At 36.9% G+C, this 21,154-nt stretch overlaps 1 protein-coding gene across 1 annotated transcript in view; it reads left to right on the plus strand.

Moving 5' to 3' along the window:
* LOC120531259 (contactin-associated protein-like 5) overlaps nucleotides 1-21,154 on the plus strand; it is a 558,381-nt gene that overhangs the window by 402,167 nt on the left and 135,060 nt on the right. Inside the window, exons 8-9 of the mRNA XM_039756505.1 lie at nucleotides 5,926-6,190; nucleotides 8,313-8,456. Of these exons, the coding sequence (XP_039612439.1) occupies nucleotides 5,926-6,190; nucleotides 8,313-8,456 (409 nt within the window). The remainder of the gene's footprint in view (nucleotides 1-5,925; nucleotides 6,191-8,312; nucleotides 8,457-21,154) is intronic.

Raw genomic sequence — 21,154 nt, forward strand, 5'->3', positions numbered from 1 at the left:
AGAGAACTATATCTATATATCTATACTAATAAAAGGCAAAGCCCTCACTCACTCACTGACTGACTCATCACTAATTCTCCAACTTCCGTGTAGGTAGAAGGCTGAAATTTGGCAGGCTTATTCCTTACAGCTTACTTACAAAAGTTGGGCAGGTTTCATTTCGAAATTCTACGCATAAGGGTCATAACTGGAAGCTATTTTTCCCCATATAATGTAATGGAGTCTTGAGTTGGAGATGGCGGGGGGAGTTTAGTGTGACATCATCACGCCTCCTACGTAAGTGCGTAGAGCACAAGGAAGAACTCCAAACAGCGATCAGCACAAAGCGCCATTTCACAATTGAGAAGGCAGAAAAACATTATGAAGCAAATGATGCATACAAGCATATTCATAAGTACAGCTACTGCGGAAACAAAGCAGGCGTGAACCGTAAGTTTATATTAAATTAAGTTCATAGGCTACCACTAGCGTTTGTAATTTAGTGCCTGCCCATATAAGGCCGTCCATCAGCGGCAATCCAATACAAACACTGCGGTAAATATTCACGTGTGAAGGACTGTGCTTATGCAGAGGAAGATGAGATGGTCAGGGTGGTGTTTGGCACAAACTCATTGAAACTGCGAGAGAAAGTTTTAAGTGCGGGTCTTAGCTGACATTACGAGATGGCACCAGTACAGCTGGGAACCTTCGATGCAAGAACACCAAGCGGCTCCGTGAACTGGCGCGTGCACAGACAAAAGCAACAGTTCCAAAGAGTGCTGAACAAAACCGAATTACACAATTGAGAAGGCAGCAAAAAAATATGAAGCGTCTTATACATAGAATCATATTCATAAGTGCAGCTACTGCGGAAACAAAGCACACGGTGGAAAAAGTGAATGTCCTGCTAAAGGAAGACAGTGTAAAAAAAACCCGTGCATGCAGTTTGTCACATCACAGATAAAAGGAAGGCGAGCTGTTTATTGATGCAGTAAGGAACTAATCGATGAATGAAACCTCTTATCTTTACAGCGATTGACAAACACGGAATGTAACGAACACATCCTACAAATACGAGCCTGATTGAAAGAAATAATGATAATCAAATCCTTGATGACAGCAACATTCAATAACACTCACAAAACAATTACTGTATATTGACAATCATGTTACGTTATTTTTAAAATGTTCCCTTTTCTTTTCATAACTTCTACTTCTCCACTGCGATACGGGTATATATATAAATGTATATATATACCCGATCTACAATACATACTTTAGCATAGACAAGCCACGCTGTGGCTAATTGTAGAGTCTTAAGCCTCTAACGCCGACATTGAGGTTGATTCGAGAGGGATGTACTGACTATGTGCAGCGCTACCGATTCATTTTACCTTAGCATCTCCTTGGTTTGGGGCGTATGAAAAAATATTAGGTTAGCAGAATCATGTTACGTTATTTTAAAATTTTCCCTTTCTTAGCACAAGCACAGCTGAGAAGCTTGATGCATGTACTCCATAGCGTTAAAAATAGCATTTAATCACACTTTCAATTCCAAGCAAGCGGGAACTTTTGTCAATGCATGATTTCCTGGTACATCCATTACACTGATGCACACATCACAGCTACAAAAATGTTAGAGTCGGAATAAAGCGCGTTCCTCGACTGATCATTTCGACTTCCGGCGAAGCCTTGATAAAAGCATGGTTTTGTGCACACTGAAAAGCAAGCAAAATTAGATGCATTACAGAAAGCGGACTTTGTGGCTCTTACTGGGGATCATTGGACTTCCGTGACCGTTAGTAATTCTAAATACATCTAATTACAAAATGTTCAATGATCACACTGTTTTAGCCTAATGTACAAAATAATTTTGGCTAATGTTACTCAGAGTTTAAAGAGTAAGCTGGTCAAATTACCTTTTATGTTTCTGACTTATTTTTTAAGAAGAAAAACTGCACTTTATGGTGAAATTTTGGTTATTATTATTTAAAGACAATACTATTCTGAAAATGTACTTAAAGTACTTAAACTACCACTTTATTTTTAAGTCTGCCCAATTTTAACCAGGGATGATATTTTTGTTTTTGTTTTGAATTCAAATGCAGTTTAAAGGCTTTTTTTCAGAAATTAAAACAGCTTCAGTTTACAATATTCATGTCCATGTCTATTATTTGATTCTGTAAGCCCACTAAAACCGTTTTAAATAAAAAAAAACATTTGCGATTTGGGGCAAATTCGTGTCGATTACATACGATTAATCAAGATTAATTCTTACACAGCCTCTAATTAATTGGATTAATTTTTTAATCGAGTCCCACCTAATATATATATATATGTAGATATATATATGTAGATTTGTATATATATGTGTATATACAGTATATATGTAGATATGTATATGTTGTATATACAGTATGTATATATATGTGTGTGTATATATACAGTATATATATATATATATATGTATATATATGTATATATATGTTTATATATATATATATATATATATATATATATATATATATATATATATATATATATATATATGCCAGCAACACTCATATCAATGACAAAACAATTACATTAACAATCATCTTACGTTATTTTTAAAATGTTTGCTTTTCTTTTCATAACTTCTTTAACACACTACTTCTCCGCTGAAGCCTTGGTATTCTATGGCAAGCAAGACACACGCAAGACAGAGCCACGCCCGCCAACAATTCACTAAGCGGCCAACCATGGCATGCAAGACAGACCATGGGATATGCACGACAGAGCCCCGCCGACCAACAATTCAAGCGAGAGCAAAAGCATTTGCCAAGAATGTTTTCATTAATCAAGAATATATAATTCACTAAGCGGCCGACCAGGGCACGCAAGAAGCAGCACGCAAGGCAGACCATGTGATACGGATGACAGAGCCCCACCCACCAACAATTCACTAAGCAGTTGACCATGGCATGCAAGACAGACCATGGGATATGCACGACAGAGCCCCGCCCACCAACAATTCGAGCGAGAGCAAAAGCATTTGCCAAGAATGTTTTCATTAATCAAAAACAAAAGTCGGAGGTTCGAAGACAATCAGATACCGTTATGGTTCCGACCATAAACGATGCCGACTGGCGATCCGGAGGCGTTATTCCCATGACCCGCCGGGCAGCCAACTGGGAAACCAAAGTCTGTGGGTTCCGGGGGGAGTATAGTTGCAAAGCTGAAACTTAAAGGAACTGACGGAAGGGCACCACCAGGAGAGGAGCCTGCAGCTTAATTTGACTCAGCACAGGAAACCTCACCCGGGCCGGACACGGAGAGGATTGACCGATTGATAGCTTTATCTCAATTCTGTGGGTGGTGGTGCATGGCCGTTCTTAGTTGGTGGAGCGATTTGTCTGATTAATTCCGATAACGAGCAAGACTCCCTCCAGCGAAATAGTTACGTGACCCCCCGAACGGTCGGCATCCAACTTCTTAGAGGGCTGCCATCCAGCCCCGTCCCTCGCTCTGGGAGGTGGGGGCGTGGTGGCGGTCCTCCAGTTTTCAGTCACGGACAATTGTATGTTGCTCTCTCCAAACTTCCATCTTTTCATTCACTTACAGTTGTATCCTCAAACCCACCCCATTTGGACAACTGTGTCTTTCAGGAAGTGTTCACCCATTAATACCTAATTATGCGGCTATGACTAGTATTTTTTAATTTTACTATCCTTCATTAGCAGATATTTACTAAGCAGTCTAACATTGCTCAGTATTTGAGCTTGCATATATATGAGATCTTGAAATAGTTCTGTTGTTTAAAGTATAGCTGTACTTTAAATGAATAGCTGTGGGCATCTGTAATATTGCCTTTGTGAAAACTTTTTAATTTGTATTTTCATATAGGCACAACAAATTTTTTTATATAATGTAAATATGTAAATATGGAGGTTCTTAGTTTAAGTTCCATTTTTTTTTAAATACTGGACAATTGTTAACTAAGATTTAATTAGGGAAATTAAAATCTATCTGCCACATGACTGAGGTGAACACTTTCAGCACCCATAATGATTCTAGTAGTTACAAGCAATGGGAAGGAATCCAAGTCATGCACAAGTGAGGTTAAAACAGCAGAATAATTTAACCAAGGTGTTATCACTCACACTATTTAACTAAAAGGCTTCTCTGCAAAGTTATGCAGTGCCTAGTTGTCTCAACTGTTGGTGTGTCAAATTATGCAGTCCCACTGCATGCTACTCAAGTTGTAATGCAGAAAGTAGGCTTAGAGCCTCATATCCCAGATGTAATGAGAACATTGTATATTATTTAGAGCTTCTCTTGAATTCTTAAGCTATGTAACAGCTCTAAAACTTCTCAGAAAGGTATTGAAATATTTGTCTAGTTCTGTGTTATTCTTGTTTTTTGAGAGTATTACCAAGATCTCTCTTCATTAAGACTTTTTTGAGGGTTGCTCATTACATTTTATAGTGACGACATCCCTACAATGTGCATCTAGAAAAAGTCATGTATTAGATATTTATCAATATATGACCTAATGTCTGGGTTTCATTTTATGTATGAATGTTGTAGTTAATTTGTAATGTACAGTTGTGGCCCTTTGAAAGGTGCTTCATAAATAAAATGTATTATTATTATTAGGTATGCACATCCAAATTGATGCACAGTATGGTCCAATTGTAAATGCTGTAAATATCAGTTGTCTATTTCAGGTAAATGATTGTTCCATAAAGGATATGCTAGAAGAATAATTTAAAAATGGACTGAAAATTTTTGTTAAGACTGAAATAAATTATCCCATGGCCACAATGAACAGTTCTACCAATCTCCTCATACAATCTCTGATCCTTTCATGCTTGATCTACTCAGAATTAACAATATAAATAAAATACTGATCAGAAATAATAAACCGGAGTTATTCGAGCCTGTGACTTAAATATTGAAAAAACCCTTCTGCTAAAAATAGAGTGCATTGCAGTAATTTTTTTGCTGAATATTATAATGCTGAGTTACAAAAAGAATAGAAGAATGCTCTTTTTGTACATTTTAGAATATATGCCTTATCACTGCAAATGTTTCGCTTGTTTATGAGGAATGTTTAGATCTGTATTATTAAGAATCCTTTTTTGAATTAATACCATACAGCATCATTGTACTAAACATATAAAAACATGTACCAAAGGTGGCTATCATAAAATTAGAAAGTCCTATTTTTATTAATTTTCATGATGTGCACTTAGTGTCTATTAAAGCGTTACTTTTATTTTAAATATTTCAGGGGGAAAATATACAGTGGCACTTTTTAATACGAGAATGATAAAAATTACACTTTGATTACTGGAGTATTGGTTAATGATTGCCATTTTTCCTGGGTGATGTAGTGGTTAATATGTGCTACATGATGGATCTGCATAACCTGCAGGGTTGCTTTCTACCTTGTTCATTAGGCTACCTTTAAAGGCTGCAGCCAGCCTTGACCCTGAACTTCTAACGTGGGTTTACAATTAATGATTTTTCTTTATTTGTCAGATGTGCTTACCTTAGGTGTCTTTCAAAAATGGTTACTTACGTAATAAACTTCAATGGGTCACAGAAAAAAGTGCAATATTACAAGGAAAATTAGAGTACAATCTAAGGTAGAGCAGGAGAAGCATAGAACTACACTAGAAATGATCACTAACGAAAAACACAGCTTGCAGTTGATAGCATCTGGGTAAATGCAGCAGATTGGTAACATTATCTCAAATGTCAATTATGTGAAGTTCAAGAGGGGTGGATAGTGGGCACCATCCATTAGTTAATGTGTGTTCAACGTAACCATGCTTTTTCTTTCTCAGGGTTGTAGGTGTAGGAAAATGTTACTAAAAAAAAAAGAGATGAATAACCTAGAAATAAGAATAAATAAGACTACTATTAACCTCATTGTTTGTTTTTTTATTATTTCTGTAGGGTAATGTCACATTTTCCTGCACAGACCCACAGATTACACCTGTAACTTTCACCAGCTCCACTAGCAGCTATCTGTTATTACCCATCGAGTCTCAGGCAGATGGCTTCTCAATTCGTTTCCAAATTCGCACCTGGAACCGGGACGGATTTTTGTTTTACACACAGCTATACAAAGAATCAGAACATTTATTACTTTTCCTCAGCCATGGGAAATTAAAGCTGACTTACCAGAAGTCACTATTTGAGAAAACAGAAATGACAACAGGTGAGTAGCAATAAGTAACATTTTCTTGCAAAACTGTTTAGAAAAATAAAAATCAGAATGTAATCATGTGTTTTAACAAACACATGATTAATACTCACATCATTACCTGCTAGTTACAATATAGCAATCTTATATATAGATTTTTTTAGTGTATATATATATACTGTATATACTACTCAAAAAAATTAAAGAAACACTTTTTAATCAGAGTAAAGCATCAAGTCAATTAAACTTCTGGGATATTGATCTGGTCAGGTAAGTAGCAGAGGGGGCTATTAATCAGTTTCAGCTGCTTTGCTGTTAATAAAATTAATAACAGGTGCACTAGTGGGGCAACAATGAGATGACCCCAAAAACAGATGGAGGCCACTGACATTTTTCCCTCTTCATCTTTTCTGACTGTTTTTTCTCCAGTGTTGCATTTGGCCACGGTCAGTGTTACTACTGGTAGCATGAGGCAATACCTGGACCCTACAGAGGTTGCACAGGTAGTCCAACTTCTCCAGGATGGCACATCAATACGTGCCATTGCCAGAAGGTTTGCTGTGTCTCCCAGCACAGTCTCAAGGGCATGGAGGAGATTCTAGGAGACAGAAAGTTACTCTAGGAGAGCTGATCAGGGCTGTGGAAGGTCCTTAACCCATCAGCAGGACCAGTATCTGCTCCTTTGGGCAAGGAGGAACAGGATGAGCACTGCCAGAGCCCAACAAAATGACCTCCAGCAGGCCACTGGTGTAAATGTCTCTGACCAAACAATCAGAAGCAGACTTCATTAGGGTGGTCCGAGGGCCCGAAATCCTCTAGGTGGCTGCATAGCACCATGGAGCTTGACTGGTATTTGCCATAGAATACCAAAATTGGCAGGTCCACCACTAGTACCCTGTCCTTTTCACAGATGAGAGCAGGTTCACCCTGAACACATGTGACAGATGTGAAAGGGTCTGGAGAAGCCGTGAGGAACGTTATGCTTCCTGTAACATTGTTCAACATGACCGGTTTGGTGGTGGGTCAGTGATGGTCTGGTGAGGAGTAACGCACAGACATCTACAGGTTAGACAACGGCACCTTGACTGCCATTAGGTATCGGGATTAAATCCTTGGACCCATTTTCAGACCCTATGCTGGTGCAGTGGGTCCTGCGTTCCTCCTGGTGCATGACAATGCCTGGCCTCATGTGGCGAGAGTATGCAGGCAAAGTAACTTCCCTGTTCATCATTATATAATGGATGAAAACTAAAGCTTAAAATCTTTTGGACTGTTTCACTCTTTGAAAAATAAGCTAATAAATGGTGTGGTAAATCCTGCAGAATATTGGTGTTTGTTCCAGGCAGCAAATGCATTGTATAAAACCACATTTTTTTTCAGTAGAATGGCCCTTCTACTTTAATAAAAGTTCTGTCTAAAATCAGTGCATTTGCAGAATACTGACATATTGTAAAAAGCTTAGTGGGAATGATTATCAGTGTAACATCTACATAAGTTAAGTGATTCTTAATTTTCCTTCATTGTATTTATAACCTATTTTATTATGAAGACTATTTATTAACTAACCTGGTATGACTTCAAACAGCGGGACAACTTAGGTGACATTACAGAGATTCAAATAAGCTGCTGGAGCCGATAAGAGTGAACCAGTCACATCAAACCTGTAGTATTGAGCTTGTGGAAAAACTCAAATCCCAAAAATCACTGTGGCAGTTAGGGGACAAGCTGGCCTTGCATGGCATAGCCCACACCTCTGTGTTGGGTGTTTAAGTTCTTCCCCCTTGTCAATACTAAACCAGTGATGTAAATAGTATGCTATTTTTACACCACGATATTCTCAAAGTAACAAAATAAAAGTATTATTCAATGTTAAAAGATAGAAAAACATGATTATTTTGCCTTAACGCATTCTTCTATGTACAAAGCTCCTTTTTTATCTGAATTAATCTTTAGTGTTATTTTGGCAATTTGAAGTTGCTGTCTTTTCTTTGCCCTTGAGTGTTTTCCTTTCTTATATCTGCTGGTTTATGAACACCTTTCCTAATTCATTTGACATACCTTAACTCATAGAAGCATGTGGCTTTCCTTCCCTATGCATGTCAAATCACATAAACAGCTGCCATTATTTTTATTTTAGGTTCTAATCTCAATGATGGGTTGTGGCACACAGTAAGCCTCAGCACACAAGGCCTTCAGGTCACTTTGCAGCTGAATAATGATGTGCCCTCCACCATGGTGACAAAGACTCAGCTCATCTCTGTGGACAGCTGCTATTTTGGAGGTAAAAGTTATTCTGAAATTTAAATATATATCAATATCAAGAGGTGCAATGAAAACAGTGTGCAGTGTTCTTCAAAAATGACAAAATACTTCTCGGGATAACCACATTTTAACATATTTGTTTGATAACATATGAGAATGAAATGCAATTTAAATATTTCCTATTTGGAAGTGTTACTATTCTCTGTAGTATTTGAAGTTGTTATCAATATCTAGTGACCTTTATAAAGCATCCCATCACAAGGCACTTTGTTACAGAGACAACAAAAGTAGTCCTACGAAAATAGATATTTACAAATCAGCATAACCAATACGAATATTTTTACAGTGCATTGTCTTTTATAATTCAAAAACAGAAAGAATGTTTTTTCAAAATAAACAGCTTGCATGCCAACTGATGAAATCTAAAGCAGCAGATTTTATATAATTTTAAAAATTAAGCATTCCTTACACTACTTATTAATATTTATCCAAGGGTTATTTTAAAAAGAACAGGGAGAATAATATTATGACGTGTTTTACACTATCACAAATTAAGCATAACGACACTGACCAAAATTATTCCAAAATACTGCTACAGACTTGAAATTGTGTTTTTGTGTGTGTGTTTTATCATGCTAGGACCCTGTTCTCACTTTCAGACTCTTTATTACATAGACCTAAACAGAATTTCCCGTATGTAGCACTTACAAACCAAAACAAGCAGGAGAGAAGGTTTAACACTTTTATTCACACATTACAGTTTACTAAAGATTCCTAATAGAAACAAAGTAAAATGGGTGTAACAATATTATACCAATACAACCTGGACAAACAGCACATGATCATCTTACTAGGAGTTTGGGCATCCAATATGCCTACACTGCCAGGGGCTCTTGATGTTAGTGAGCTGATAGATTTCTGATCTGGCATGGTCTCTGGACGAATGGAATAACGGAGACTTCAGGTCTCTGATCCAGCATAGCCTCTGGATAGATGGAATGGCAGAGACTCAAAGTTTCTCTATTAGACTGAATTTATGCCAGTCCTGTGCTTCTCTGAAGTACCAATGGTACATTGCAATGTAGGGCCGACATTCCCTGATTCAGGCCTCATGTTGTTTGACCAATCCTATTCAAACATGGCATTACGCCTTGAAAACTTTTAAAAATGTGGCCTGGGTAAAATCTACTCTTCTCCCTGCAGTTTTAGTTTGGTTCAGATCTGGTACCCTTTGAGTAAAACAGACACACATACTAGAACAGGTCATTCTCAAGACTATTTAATGGTTAACAAGATGTTAATCTAGCTGACCTCCTATCAAGATCTTATAATAGTTAACAATAGTTAACTGTCTGACTTAGTATGTGGTAAGTAGAAGAACCTTTTACAAGAAATGTTTCTGAGGATTTTTTTAAGAACATTATATGTCACGCCATGTCCGTGTGGCCAGTATATGTGTGAATATGCTTCTAGGTATTCACTCTGGATGTATGCATACCTTTAATTAAAATGAAAAAAAATACTGTCATTGTTATCTGATCAGGTGCATTTATTCTCATTCTCACTCACCAAGAGCTTATTAACCTGCTATGCCTGTCTTTGGGATGAGACAGAAAACCAGAGTACCTTGTGAAAACTCTGAACAGACACAGGCATAATATGCACACTTCGTACTGTAAGTGGCTGGGCTAGAATCTCTGCACTAACTAACTACTGATGGTATAGCAGAAATATTTTTTTTTATTTTTATCAATACAAGGCATTCCGAGAAAGTTGGAGCCCCTTAGCTGGGGTCACAGTTCATTTTTGATAATACAGAACTTGAATTAGATTAAGAGCGTTTGTAAATTGATGGATATTTTTGTTATTTTCTAAATGACTGAACAGTGGTCTATGTTGAGCAAAAATTTGTTATTTCCAAAGTCTATTTCTTATTTCTGGAATAGAGAAAGTATTTAATTTGCATATCTCAGAGCAGATGTCTGATTACATCAGTTATGTAAATCCTGACACTTTTAATGAAAGCTCCTTTAAAGGCGCATTTTTCCTTATCTTTTTTGACTCAAGATGCATTCATTTTATGTTCAAATAAAGAAAATCGACTGTATGTAATGGGGAAGATAAACAAATTCTGGGACTCCACCATCCATTTTGACTGACTTATAATAAGTAATCTTTTGATTAGCTGTCAGATCTTATTTTGTTCATTACATTTTTCAGACAATTGTGAATACCAGGTGTCCATTGATATATGCAGGAGATTTTTATAATTAATTGCCGAGGGTGAAAATCATTCTGTACTTTTATATCCACACTGTAAATTTTAAGAAATATATATCTATCTATATAGAAATTTTAAGTTATTAAACCATAAGGTGCCAAATGACTAGATGAATGTCAGGGTGGGAATATGGAGCTTAATATTTTTTAGGCTATAAAGTAAAAAAGGAATACTAAAATATTGAAAAGCAAAAGATGGAGAACAAAAATCTCTGTTAAAGGTCAGCAGCAGCAGTATTTAAGTCCTGGCAAAGGCAGGTGAAACCTGGTATAGTGGAAAAAGTTTCCGTTCCTATATCCCTATAGGATTGACAATTTGCAAATAATTCCTTGAGCTCACAAATGGGTAGGTTCTGCACAAAGAACACTTAAGTGTACACTGAAGTGTCAAGGATTTGTTCAGGTTCTGCCTTGTGAACAGAAATGTTATTGTATATATGAATGGAACTTCTGCCTCATTGACTGATAATGTTTAGTTTAAAAAACACTTTCTACTATAGGAGGTATGCCTCCCAATACAATAAGCAAAGTTTTAAAAACATGAATGCAGGAAGTGTTAAAATATTTGTTTAGGTTCCTTGTAGGTCTTTGTTGGATTTCTATATTGAAAGGAACTAATGGTAAGTTTGCAGTGCATGATTTTAGTGTATTAATGTATTAGGTTTAGTGATTTTAGTGTATTGTAGTTATACATTTAATTTGGTAATTATTTTCAAGAAGTTTTAGTTTTTTACTCTTTATTGAAGCAAAAGATTAGCATTCCTGGGGTATGGGTAGGGGTATTACATGAAGCATGCATAGGACATTATCCTTGCTTAAACAGAGATGCTGGGCCAGTTTCAGTTCCAACAAAGTAAATTTGGGCTAGTTATACATGGCAACTAAGCACCAAATGATATAGTAATAATAAAAAAGGCGTGTTTCATATTAAATTTATCAGTTATAAAAAATATCAATTTTAAGGCAATAAACTAAACACTAAAGTACTCCAGTGATATGTAATGTGCAACGAAAAATGCCTCACTTAAAAACCTTCCAGGATCAATCATGGTGTGCTCCTGCCATCATGTATTACAGCTTTTAAACCACCAGCACAAATCAGGATTAGAAAGAAAGCCCACTGTCATTCTGGATACAAGTCTTTATAATATTTGCATGTACATTGTAAAATAATAGAGTGACATATATTAATAGATTTTCTTGCATACCTCAATAATTAAATTCATTTGTCCTTTTCTGATACATATTGTGTTTTTTCCATTAGTAATATGTTAAAAATATACTGCTCAAAAAATGTAAGGAACATTTTTTAATCAGAGTATAGCATCAGGTCAACTACATTTCTGGGATATTGATTGAGTCAGTTAAGTAGCAGAGGGGGTTGTTAATCAGTTTCAGCTTCTTTAGTGTTAATAAAATTAACAACAGGTGCACTAGAGGGGCAACAATGAGACAACCCCAAAAAACAGGAATGGTTTAACAGGTGGAGGCCATTTTCCCTCTAAATCTTTTCTGACTGTTTTTTCAATAGTTGTGCATTTGGCTATGGTAAGCGTCACTACTAGTAGTATGAGATGATACCTGGACCCTACAGAGGTTGCACAGGTAGCCCAACTTCTCCACAGAACGTTTGCTGTGTCTCCCAGCACAGTCTCAAGGGCATGGAGGAGATTCCAGGAGAAAGGTAGTTACTCTAAGAGAGCTGGATAGGGCTGAAGAAGGTCCTTAACCCATCAGCAGGACCAGTATCTGCGCCTTTGGGCAAGTAAGAACAGGATTAGCACTGCCAGAGCCTTACAAAATGACCTCCAGCAGGCCACTGGTGTGAATTTCTCTGACCAAACAATCAGAAACAGACTTCATGAGGGCGGCCTGAGGGTCCGACGTCCTCTAGTGAGCACTGTGCTCACTGCCCGGCACCATGGAGCTTTATTGGCATTTGCCATAGAATACCAGAATTGGCAAGTCCACCACTGGTGCCTTGTGCTTGTCACAGATGAGAGCAGGTTCACCCTGAGCACGTGACAGAAGTGAAAGTGTCTGGAGAAGCCATGGAGAACATTATGCTGCCTGTAACATCATTCAGCATGACTGGTTTGGTGGTGGGTCAGTGATGGTATGGGGAGGCATATCCATGCAGGGACACACAGACCTCTATAGGCAAGACAATGGCACCTTGACTATCACTAGGTATCGGGATAAAATCCTTGGACCCATTTTCAGATCCTATGCTGATTCAGTTTGTCCTGGGTTCCTCCTGGTGCACGACAATGCCCGGCCTCACATGGTGAGAGTATGCAGGCAGTTCCTGGGGGATGAAGGAATTGACTGGTCCCTACGCCATGCCAATCCAATAGAACACCTCTAGGACATTATGTTTCGGTCCATCCGATGCCACCAAGTTGCATCTCAGACTGTCCAGGAGCTCAGTGATGCCCTGGTCCAGATCTGGGAGGAGATCCCCTAGGACATTGTCCGTCATCTCATTAGGAGCATGCCCCACCCAACGTTGTCAGGCATACATACAAGAACGTGGGGGCCATACAAACTACAGAGTACGATTTTGAGTTGCTGCAATGAAATTTTGGCAAAATAGACTAGCCTGCCACATCATTTTTTCCCTTTGATTTTTCAGGTGTCTTTGATGACTTTGCTATCTGATCTGTCTGATATGTTTTCAAAGTGTTCCATTAATTTTTTTTGAGCAGTTTATAAAATGTTATGTACAGTCGTTGAGGATATTCCAGTAAAAATTCATTACAAAATTTGTCAAGTCTATGTGGTACTCACGATTATGATTTTAATACAGATGTTTGTAGTTACATAATGCATTTTAAAACCCTGTGGGATCAGGCATGGCATTGTCTTTTCCTTGAAAATCTGGTGAATGAAGCAGAAATCTGGACTGTCTGTAACAAATAGTTAAAAGGACAGCACATCACACCCCCCTTGGCATTTCCTGATGACTATTTATATGCAATTAGTTGGAGCCAGAAATTGCAAAGGCAACTCACAGGAGAAAATGCTAGTTGGTGAGTCTGTGCAAAAAATATAGTAATGGCCCAATGGCAAGGAAGATTGCTGAACACACACCAGTGATTATTAAATGCTTTTTCACCGTCGCAAACTCCTGTTGTACGACCACAAGTGATGCCGCTGCTAGTGATCAAAAGGTTTCAGGCATCAGTCGCTGTCCAGCAGTGCAGTACCAATCATGTATTTTCTCTTTCCAGACGCTCTTCAAGGTGGTCTCTAGGTAGCTGTCCTGGTCCTTTTTTTATGTCACTCATCGGTCACAGCTCCGCCCCCTTCCTCTTCTGCTGCACAGAACTCAATCTGGTTTCCTCAGAGTTCTGGTGTTACAATATTTATCCAAAGATATATAAGTGACACTAGATAATGTTATTTAAGCTTCTAAAATGTAAGAGCAATGCACTTGTGCAAATAACTGTGCTGCCAATCTAATTAGAGACTGAATATGTAAAATACAAAGTATTCCATAGATTAATGCACATGTCAGTCGTTTTAAACCACAATGACATGTATGCACAGTCGTATTGTCCAATCTGAAATTATAATGAGGGAAAACACCTTCAGCAAGAGGGACATTGGGACATTGTATCATTGGCAGAAGTTGCAACTTTCTTTGATTGTTAAATGTGCAAATTATATTTGCATATAATGTATTCTTGGACTTCTTAAGTATGTTCTTGTATATAATTTTCAATTACTACCAAATCTACCTGATATAGCTACTAAATACTTGTTTGTTTCAGGTATGAAGTTCACAAAAAATATGTTTACTTTTTTTGAATGTGAATAATACAAGTTATATTTAATTATGCAATGCACAAATTCATTACCATAATGTACTTAGGCTTAGTCTTTCTTAATAGCAGACACATTTCTATTTTGTGTTTTTATTGATCAACTATTATTTCTAGATCAACTGCTGAAATAACCGACATTGTCTCATGTTACATGTTCTTCTATTTAATGACAACTAAATGAAATTTACTTTTCAGTAATACATCATATATTCTAACAGTTTCACGCTTGACCTCATAGATACTGCAGTCCACAATTACACTCTGGTGGAATCTGCCGATATTGCACCCCACTCTGTGCTTTTTGAACCTAGATAGATGTCACAAACGATCTCTGGGCTGCTTAAATCTCACAAGTGTGCGCATAATCATGTATTGCTGAATCGAGCCTTGAGTTAACAAGAAACACAAGTTCATCAACGATCGGTTTATTCAACCAGGGCATTCTAAGCTAAGTCTCGACCTCTTAAACACACTAAAAATGCAATGTAATTTGTATACATTTACCATGTCTATCTTATAGCATTTTTTTCAGTGTTTTACAATACAATATTCTTTTTTCTTATTCTTTCCAGTGCTTTTTTATTCCATTTCCATTTTCACCTCCAAAAAGATGTAAGCTGTCACATTTTAAACACTATATATATTATAATTTGATTTAAAGAAAATTAAAAAGAAAAAAACTGACAGATAACACAGACTGATTTCTTATAGCTTTTAGCTTGAACATATCCCACGACTTTCACTATTCTTGTTTTAGTATAAATGGTTTACATATTTTACCCATTAATATTATACTATAATATTAAAACAAATGGTTGTTTTCCGATATGGTAAACAGAGTTTAGATTATCAACAAATTGCTGGAATAAGTTGTACTTTAGGAATTACTCAGTTGACAAAAAAATATTCCAAGAATCAGAGAGCATGAGTGATTAGAAAATCTTCCCAAAATGCAACCTATATGACCATAAGAAATTTTACACAACAGAGGTTCAGTTATATTTCTCTGTTTGTGGACTTCAAGCACGTTTGCTTCTTTCTAGTAATTGGTACTTCTTCCAGTCTGAAAAAATTGATTACAATGATTTATTACTATCTCAGAAATAAAGTTTTTAATTTCCTTTAGCAGTATTTGCAGAATTCCATCATGTCTAGTACATGTTTTTGAATGTCTCTTGTGCCTGAAGCTGAGTTCAATATTAAAATTCTTAAATATGTTTTTGTTTCTGCCCAAGGCATTCCTTTTGCTTCAGCCTTTGTAAAAATTATATTAAATATTTTATATATAATTCATATTATGTTTCTTTTCTATTTTGCAATTAATAGTCTATATTTCTGGATTAGGAATTCATAGCCATATTATCTTCAGTCTTGAACTGATGGCTGGGTGAACAAGAACTTTTTTAGGATAGTAAGCCATAAAATCAGCCAAAAACAGGAACCTAAATCCTTATGAGTCATACGCACTGGCACTGCACATCCCTGCACTATTACTCATAATCTGACCTTTTTTTAACTTGGGGTACATCTGCAAAGCATGAAGTGCTTATGACACTGTTCTGGGGGATACTGCAACCTTCAAATGTAAGAGAAGCTTGAAAACGCCTGTGTCTACTCAGTAACAAAATCAAAAATAAATATGCATATGTGCATTACTGACTATAATCCACATATGAAGCTCAAAATAAATCACCTAGGATTGCTTACCTAAAGTTAAATGCTATCATTATATTATTTTTCCCCAGCTAAGTGCCTTTTTCCTCCTTGAGGGCAGAAGATGGTCTCTCTCTGTGACTCAATTGAATAATATGATGTCTGTGTTTAAGTCTCCCAAATGAAGTAACTGAATGCACTAAATGTTACATTGTAATGCTTTGTACATGGTTAGTCTTCATTATGAGTTTTATTTAGCAGGTGTTTTCAAAGCAGTTTTTTTCAGTAAGTTTATTTGTTCTTTATTTAAATAACTAGCAAAATACCCGCGCTTCGCAGCAGAGAAGTAGTGTGTTAAAGAATTTATGAAAAAGAAAAGGAAACATTTTAAAAATAACGTACATGATTGTCAATGTAATTGTTTTGTGACTGTTATGAGTGTTGCTGTCATCAAGGATTTGATTATCATTATTTCTTTCAATCAGGTTCGTATTTGGAGGATGTGTTGTGTTCAAGTTACATTCTGTGTTTGTCAACCATTGTAAAGATAACAGGTTTCATTCATCAAAGTGTTCACTACCCAAATCGGTACTCGTGAATCTAAGATGTTTAACAGGCATTCCCGGTATTAAGTTGTGGATTTCCCTGTGAATATTTAGCGGCAGCGTGTCTAAGAACTTAATTTAAACTTAAGCTTTACACCTTGCTTTCCTATTGATATGTCTACAAAGGCCTGTTCAGATTCAGAGGGTTGTTCCTTTCTTACTGCATCAATAAACAGCTCATCTTCCTCTTTATCTGAGACATCACACACTGCATGCACAGGTTTACCTTTCCCAGTCCTGCAAACTTTAGCGAAGTGGTTCAATTTACCATATTTTTTACATTGTCTTCCTTTAGCTGGACACTGACTTTTTCCACCGTGTGCTTTGTTTCCACAGTAGCTGCACTTTTGAATATGCTTGTATGCGTCACTTGCCTAATATTCTTTTGCTGCCTTCTCAATTGTGTAATGCATTTTTTTGCTAAGACCCGACACTTAAACGTTTTTCTTGCACTTTCGCTGAGTTTGTGCCAAACACTAGTCTATCCCTGACCATTTCATCTTCATTTGCATAAGCACAGTCCTTCACCAGCAATTTTAACTTCATTACAAAGTAATCAAAAGTCTCGTTTATACCCCGCGTCTTCTCATTAAACTTGTATCTCGCGAATATCGTATTCATCTTAGGCATGACAAATGCCTCAAAATGGTTAATAATAAGTTTTCAGTACCTTGGCTTCCTCCTGGGTGAGAGTCCATGTGTTAAAAATGTCTCTTCTTTTTTCCCCAGTCCACAGGAGCAGGTAGCTGCATTTCTCATTCTCGTCTTTGCCTTTTAGCAGGCCAGAAAACATCAGCTCCACGTGCTGTTGGAACTTTTTCCATTCTCCCGGCAGGTTAAGAGAATCCCAGTCAATTTGTGGTGAGGGAACTCCAACAAAATCCATGACTGTCCTCTATTCTGACACAATGTCGTGTTTTCACAAATTGTGAAAAATGAAATGATGTAAATATACAAGGCAGTCAGGATCGAACAGCCAATCTTACTGCTACACTATGGAAGCTGTTGTATTGTCCTTGAACCTTTTGTGAAAGTGTTTATTTGATCTTTGGTCTTCAGGCTTCACACATTATATAGTTTATGCCTACATTTTGTCATTTATTACTAAAATCTGTCTGTTTGAAAATGTCTGTTTCAACAATGTGTTTACATAGATTATTGTAGAAATGGAACACACATGAAAGGCATGTGTTCCAAATAATGATCTATTATTTCCACTCTAAAACTCCTGCACTTCACTCTCAGATAACCAAGGCATGAGCTGGGAGAACTTTGTGCATGTTCTGCGGTAGTCGGGGATGGAATAGCAGGTTGCTTGCTGCTTTTCTTTATTGGCACATTTACAGGACAAAAGACGCTGATGGAGCGGTGCGAACAGATTTAAGGTGGGCTGGATTTACGAGTTTTTTCGTAGGCTTTGGTAATTCTAGTGTTAAATGGGAGGGAATGTAAATACATAACTAACTGTCATAACAATACCAATTGTGTGGTAAAGATAATACAAATTAAATATCAATACAAATGAGCAAAATAAGGGTGATAGAAATATTAATTTCCCAACAGCCCAAAAACAATTAATTTAGCACAAACACACATAGAAATGTTATTCAAAGTACAGTAATGTTGAAAACTCATCAATTTAAATTCATTAAGTGTACAGCTTGAGAAAGATTTTTTTTTTAAACTGGTAGTCCTGCCTTGATTGACCTCAGCATTTTATCAGATAGAAGGAGAGGAAACAGGGCATGGACAAGAATTGTCTGTTTGGAGGATATTGAAAGTGCTGCATTTTATTTAGAAAAGGTGGAGTAGTAATTTAACAGTGGGAAGAATTAAATTAGAAACTGAATGCCTTGCATAAATATTACTCTAACCTCAACATGGAGATTGAGTCAAATATCGTCTGGTGTGCAGCTTTCATGAAGAGTTGGATAGTGTTGCTGGAGACTTTGTTGATATTTTCTCAAGAGAGCTTCTAGTGAATTAATCGATAGCAAAGTCAATTGTGAGGATATGCCAGATTTGACAACACCTTTTGGAAGCTAGTTGAATTTTAATGTTCAGCATATGTACAAGAGATTTATTTATATGTAATTCTGATGTAAGAGCACAGAACACAGAAAGGAGGAGGCGGAAGGTCATGTGACCATATGTTAGAAAGGAAAAAAAAAAAACACATTTTTTTAAAGCAAAGAACTATGACATGAAGATTTTACTTGTCTTTTAGATAAATATAAACATGTGGCACTGAATATGGAGTGAGAAGTAGTGCCAACTAAAGTGATAACCTTAATTTTTTTTTTAAGCAAAACAGACTTAAAGAAAAAGGAGGGAGAGGGAAAATTAGTGAAACGTTTCTATAAAAATCATATACATTCAGAAATCAATAAAAATGCAATAATTTGATCATGGAGCAATTGAAGATTAGACTAAAAATTGTGAGACAAATTATTTTGAAGAAGAAGGGGTTGTTTGTTCCATTTGAAGCCATATTCTATTTTTCTGGGTAGTAGTGTCACTTATTTAGAGTAGAGTGAAATTCATACTGTTACATCTGAATATTATTGATCCAAATCATAATTTTCCAGGCTGGACAATAGACAATTTAAAGAATGATTTATTTAAATTTGCTATTCAACCTAAAATTGGATTTTATAGGCATCCACTGCTTACACATTACAGAAGCAAACCAAAACTATAGTAAATCAGGTTACGGTGGTACTAGTAAAACACATAATAATTATAATAATAATAATAATACATTTTATTTATATAGCACATTTCCCATGCTCTTGGTGCTTATTTAAACAGCAGAGTATACTGTATGTAACATTGGGTACAAATATTTCTGCATAGAACACTAAACAGATGAATACAAGATATACAAAGCAGTAAATAGAATGAAAGACAATAAACCAGAGTAAAATATTACATTCAATACTAAAAGAAAAACCTGAACAAATAACATCATTTGTGATATAATACACACACACAAATTATCCTGTGAATCTGGACAAAGAGGTTAAGTGAAAGAATGGGCAGAATGTCAAGTTAAGTTAAAATCCTTCCTGAACAGATGAGTATGAAGTCATGGAGTCAGCTGATCTAATTAATTTAGGTAGGTCATTCCAAAGTCTGGGTGCTATACAGCTGAAAGTCCTGTCACCCGTAGAGTGCAGGTTAGTGTGGGGCACAACAAGATTTGTGTGTGTTTTTAATCAGCATGGTGATGCATAAGGTCACTGATGTAGTCTGGCATGAGCTCATTTAAAGCTTTTGTACAGGTACACATGTTGTAAATGTAGAAAGGACGGTCCTTGGGTGTGTGGGAACTGTTAACATTTGAATTTGATGATAGCATATAGCGCTGAACTGACCTCTCTGTACTATCCTTTCCTCTGGATGTCCTGGAGTACAAAAGAAACACTACCATATAGCAACATGTGGGGACTGGCAAGATCGGAGGGAAAAAAAAAAAACACGCAGTCACTGATTACAACTGCAAGATGTTATGAGAATGAATAATATGAATAATGTTGCATCTGTACCACAATATTTTCCAAAATGTATTATACAGGTCATAAAATGAATAATTCCAAATATCATATATACCTATGTCTCTCTGTTTTTTTTTTGTCAGTGCAGCTTTGACATCATAGACAATAAGGTGCATACTAATTCAGCGTGAGCAGGAACACTCAATAAAACTGAATAAAAAAATCAAGTGATGGTGAGATACAAAGAAGGCAGATTCACCAGTGTTTGTGTGTCAGCTTTCATCCATCCAGATCAGAGAATGTCCTGTTCCATTGCCTTAAAACACCACACACATCTACAGTTATTCATCCATTATCCAACCCGCTATATCCTAACTACTGGGTCATGGGGGTCTGCTGGAGCCAATCCCAGCCAACACAGGGCGCAAGGCAGCAAACAAACGGTGGGCAAGGCACCAGCCCACCGCAGGGCGTGCACACACAGGCACACACACCAAGCACGCACTAGGGATAATTTAGAATCGCCAATGCACCTAACCTGCATGTCTTTGGACTGTGGGAGGAAACCCACGCAGACACGGGGGGAACATGCACACTCCAAGCAGGGAGGACCCAAGAAGGCGAACCCGGGTCTCCTAACTACGAGGCAGTAGTGCTACCCACTGTGCCACCGTGCTGCCCATTCCCTCAGATAAAACATAACAGCGTCAGATCCCTAGGTGGGGGGGGCGGCGGTAGTACTGTATGTATCGTGATTGTGACTCAGTGAATAAAAGTGAAAAAAATCGGTAAGTTTTACCAAGTACTATAAATGTAAATCGGCTGTAACAAACGCAAACCAAATGTATGTGC

Source organism: Polypterus senegalus, chromosome 6, assembly GCF_016835505.1.
Source record: "Polypterus senegalus isolate Bchr_013 chromosome 6, ASM1683550v1, whole genome shotgun sequence".
NCBI lineage: Eukaryota > Metazoa > Chordata > Cladistia > Polypteriformes > Polypteridae > Polypterus > Polypterus senegalus.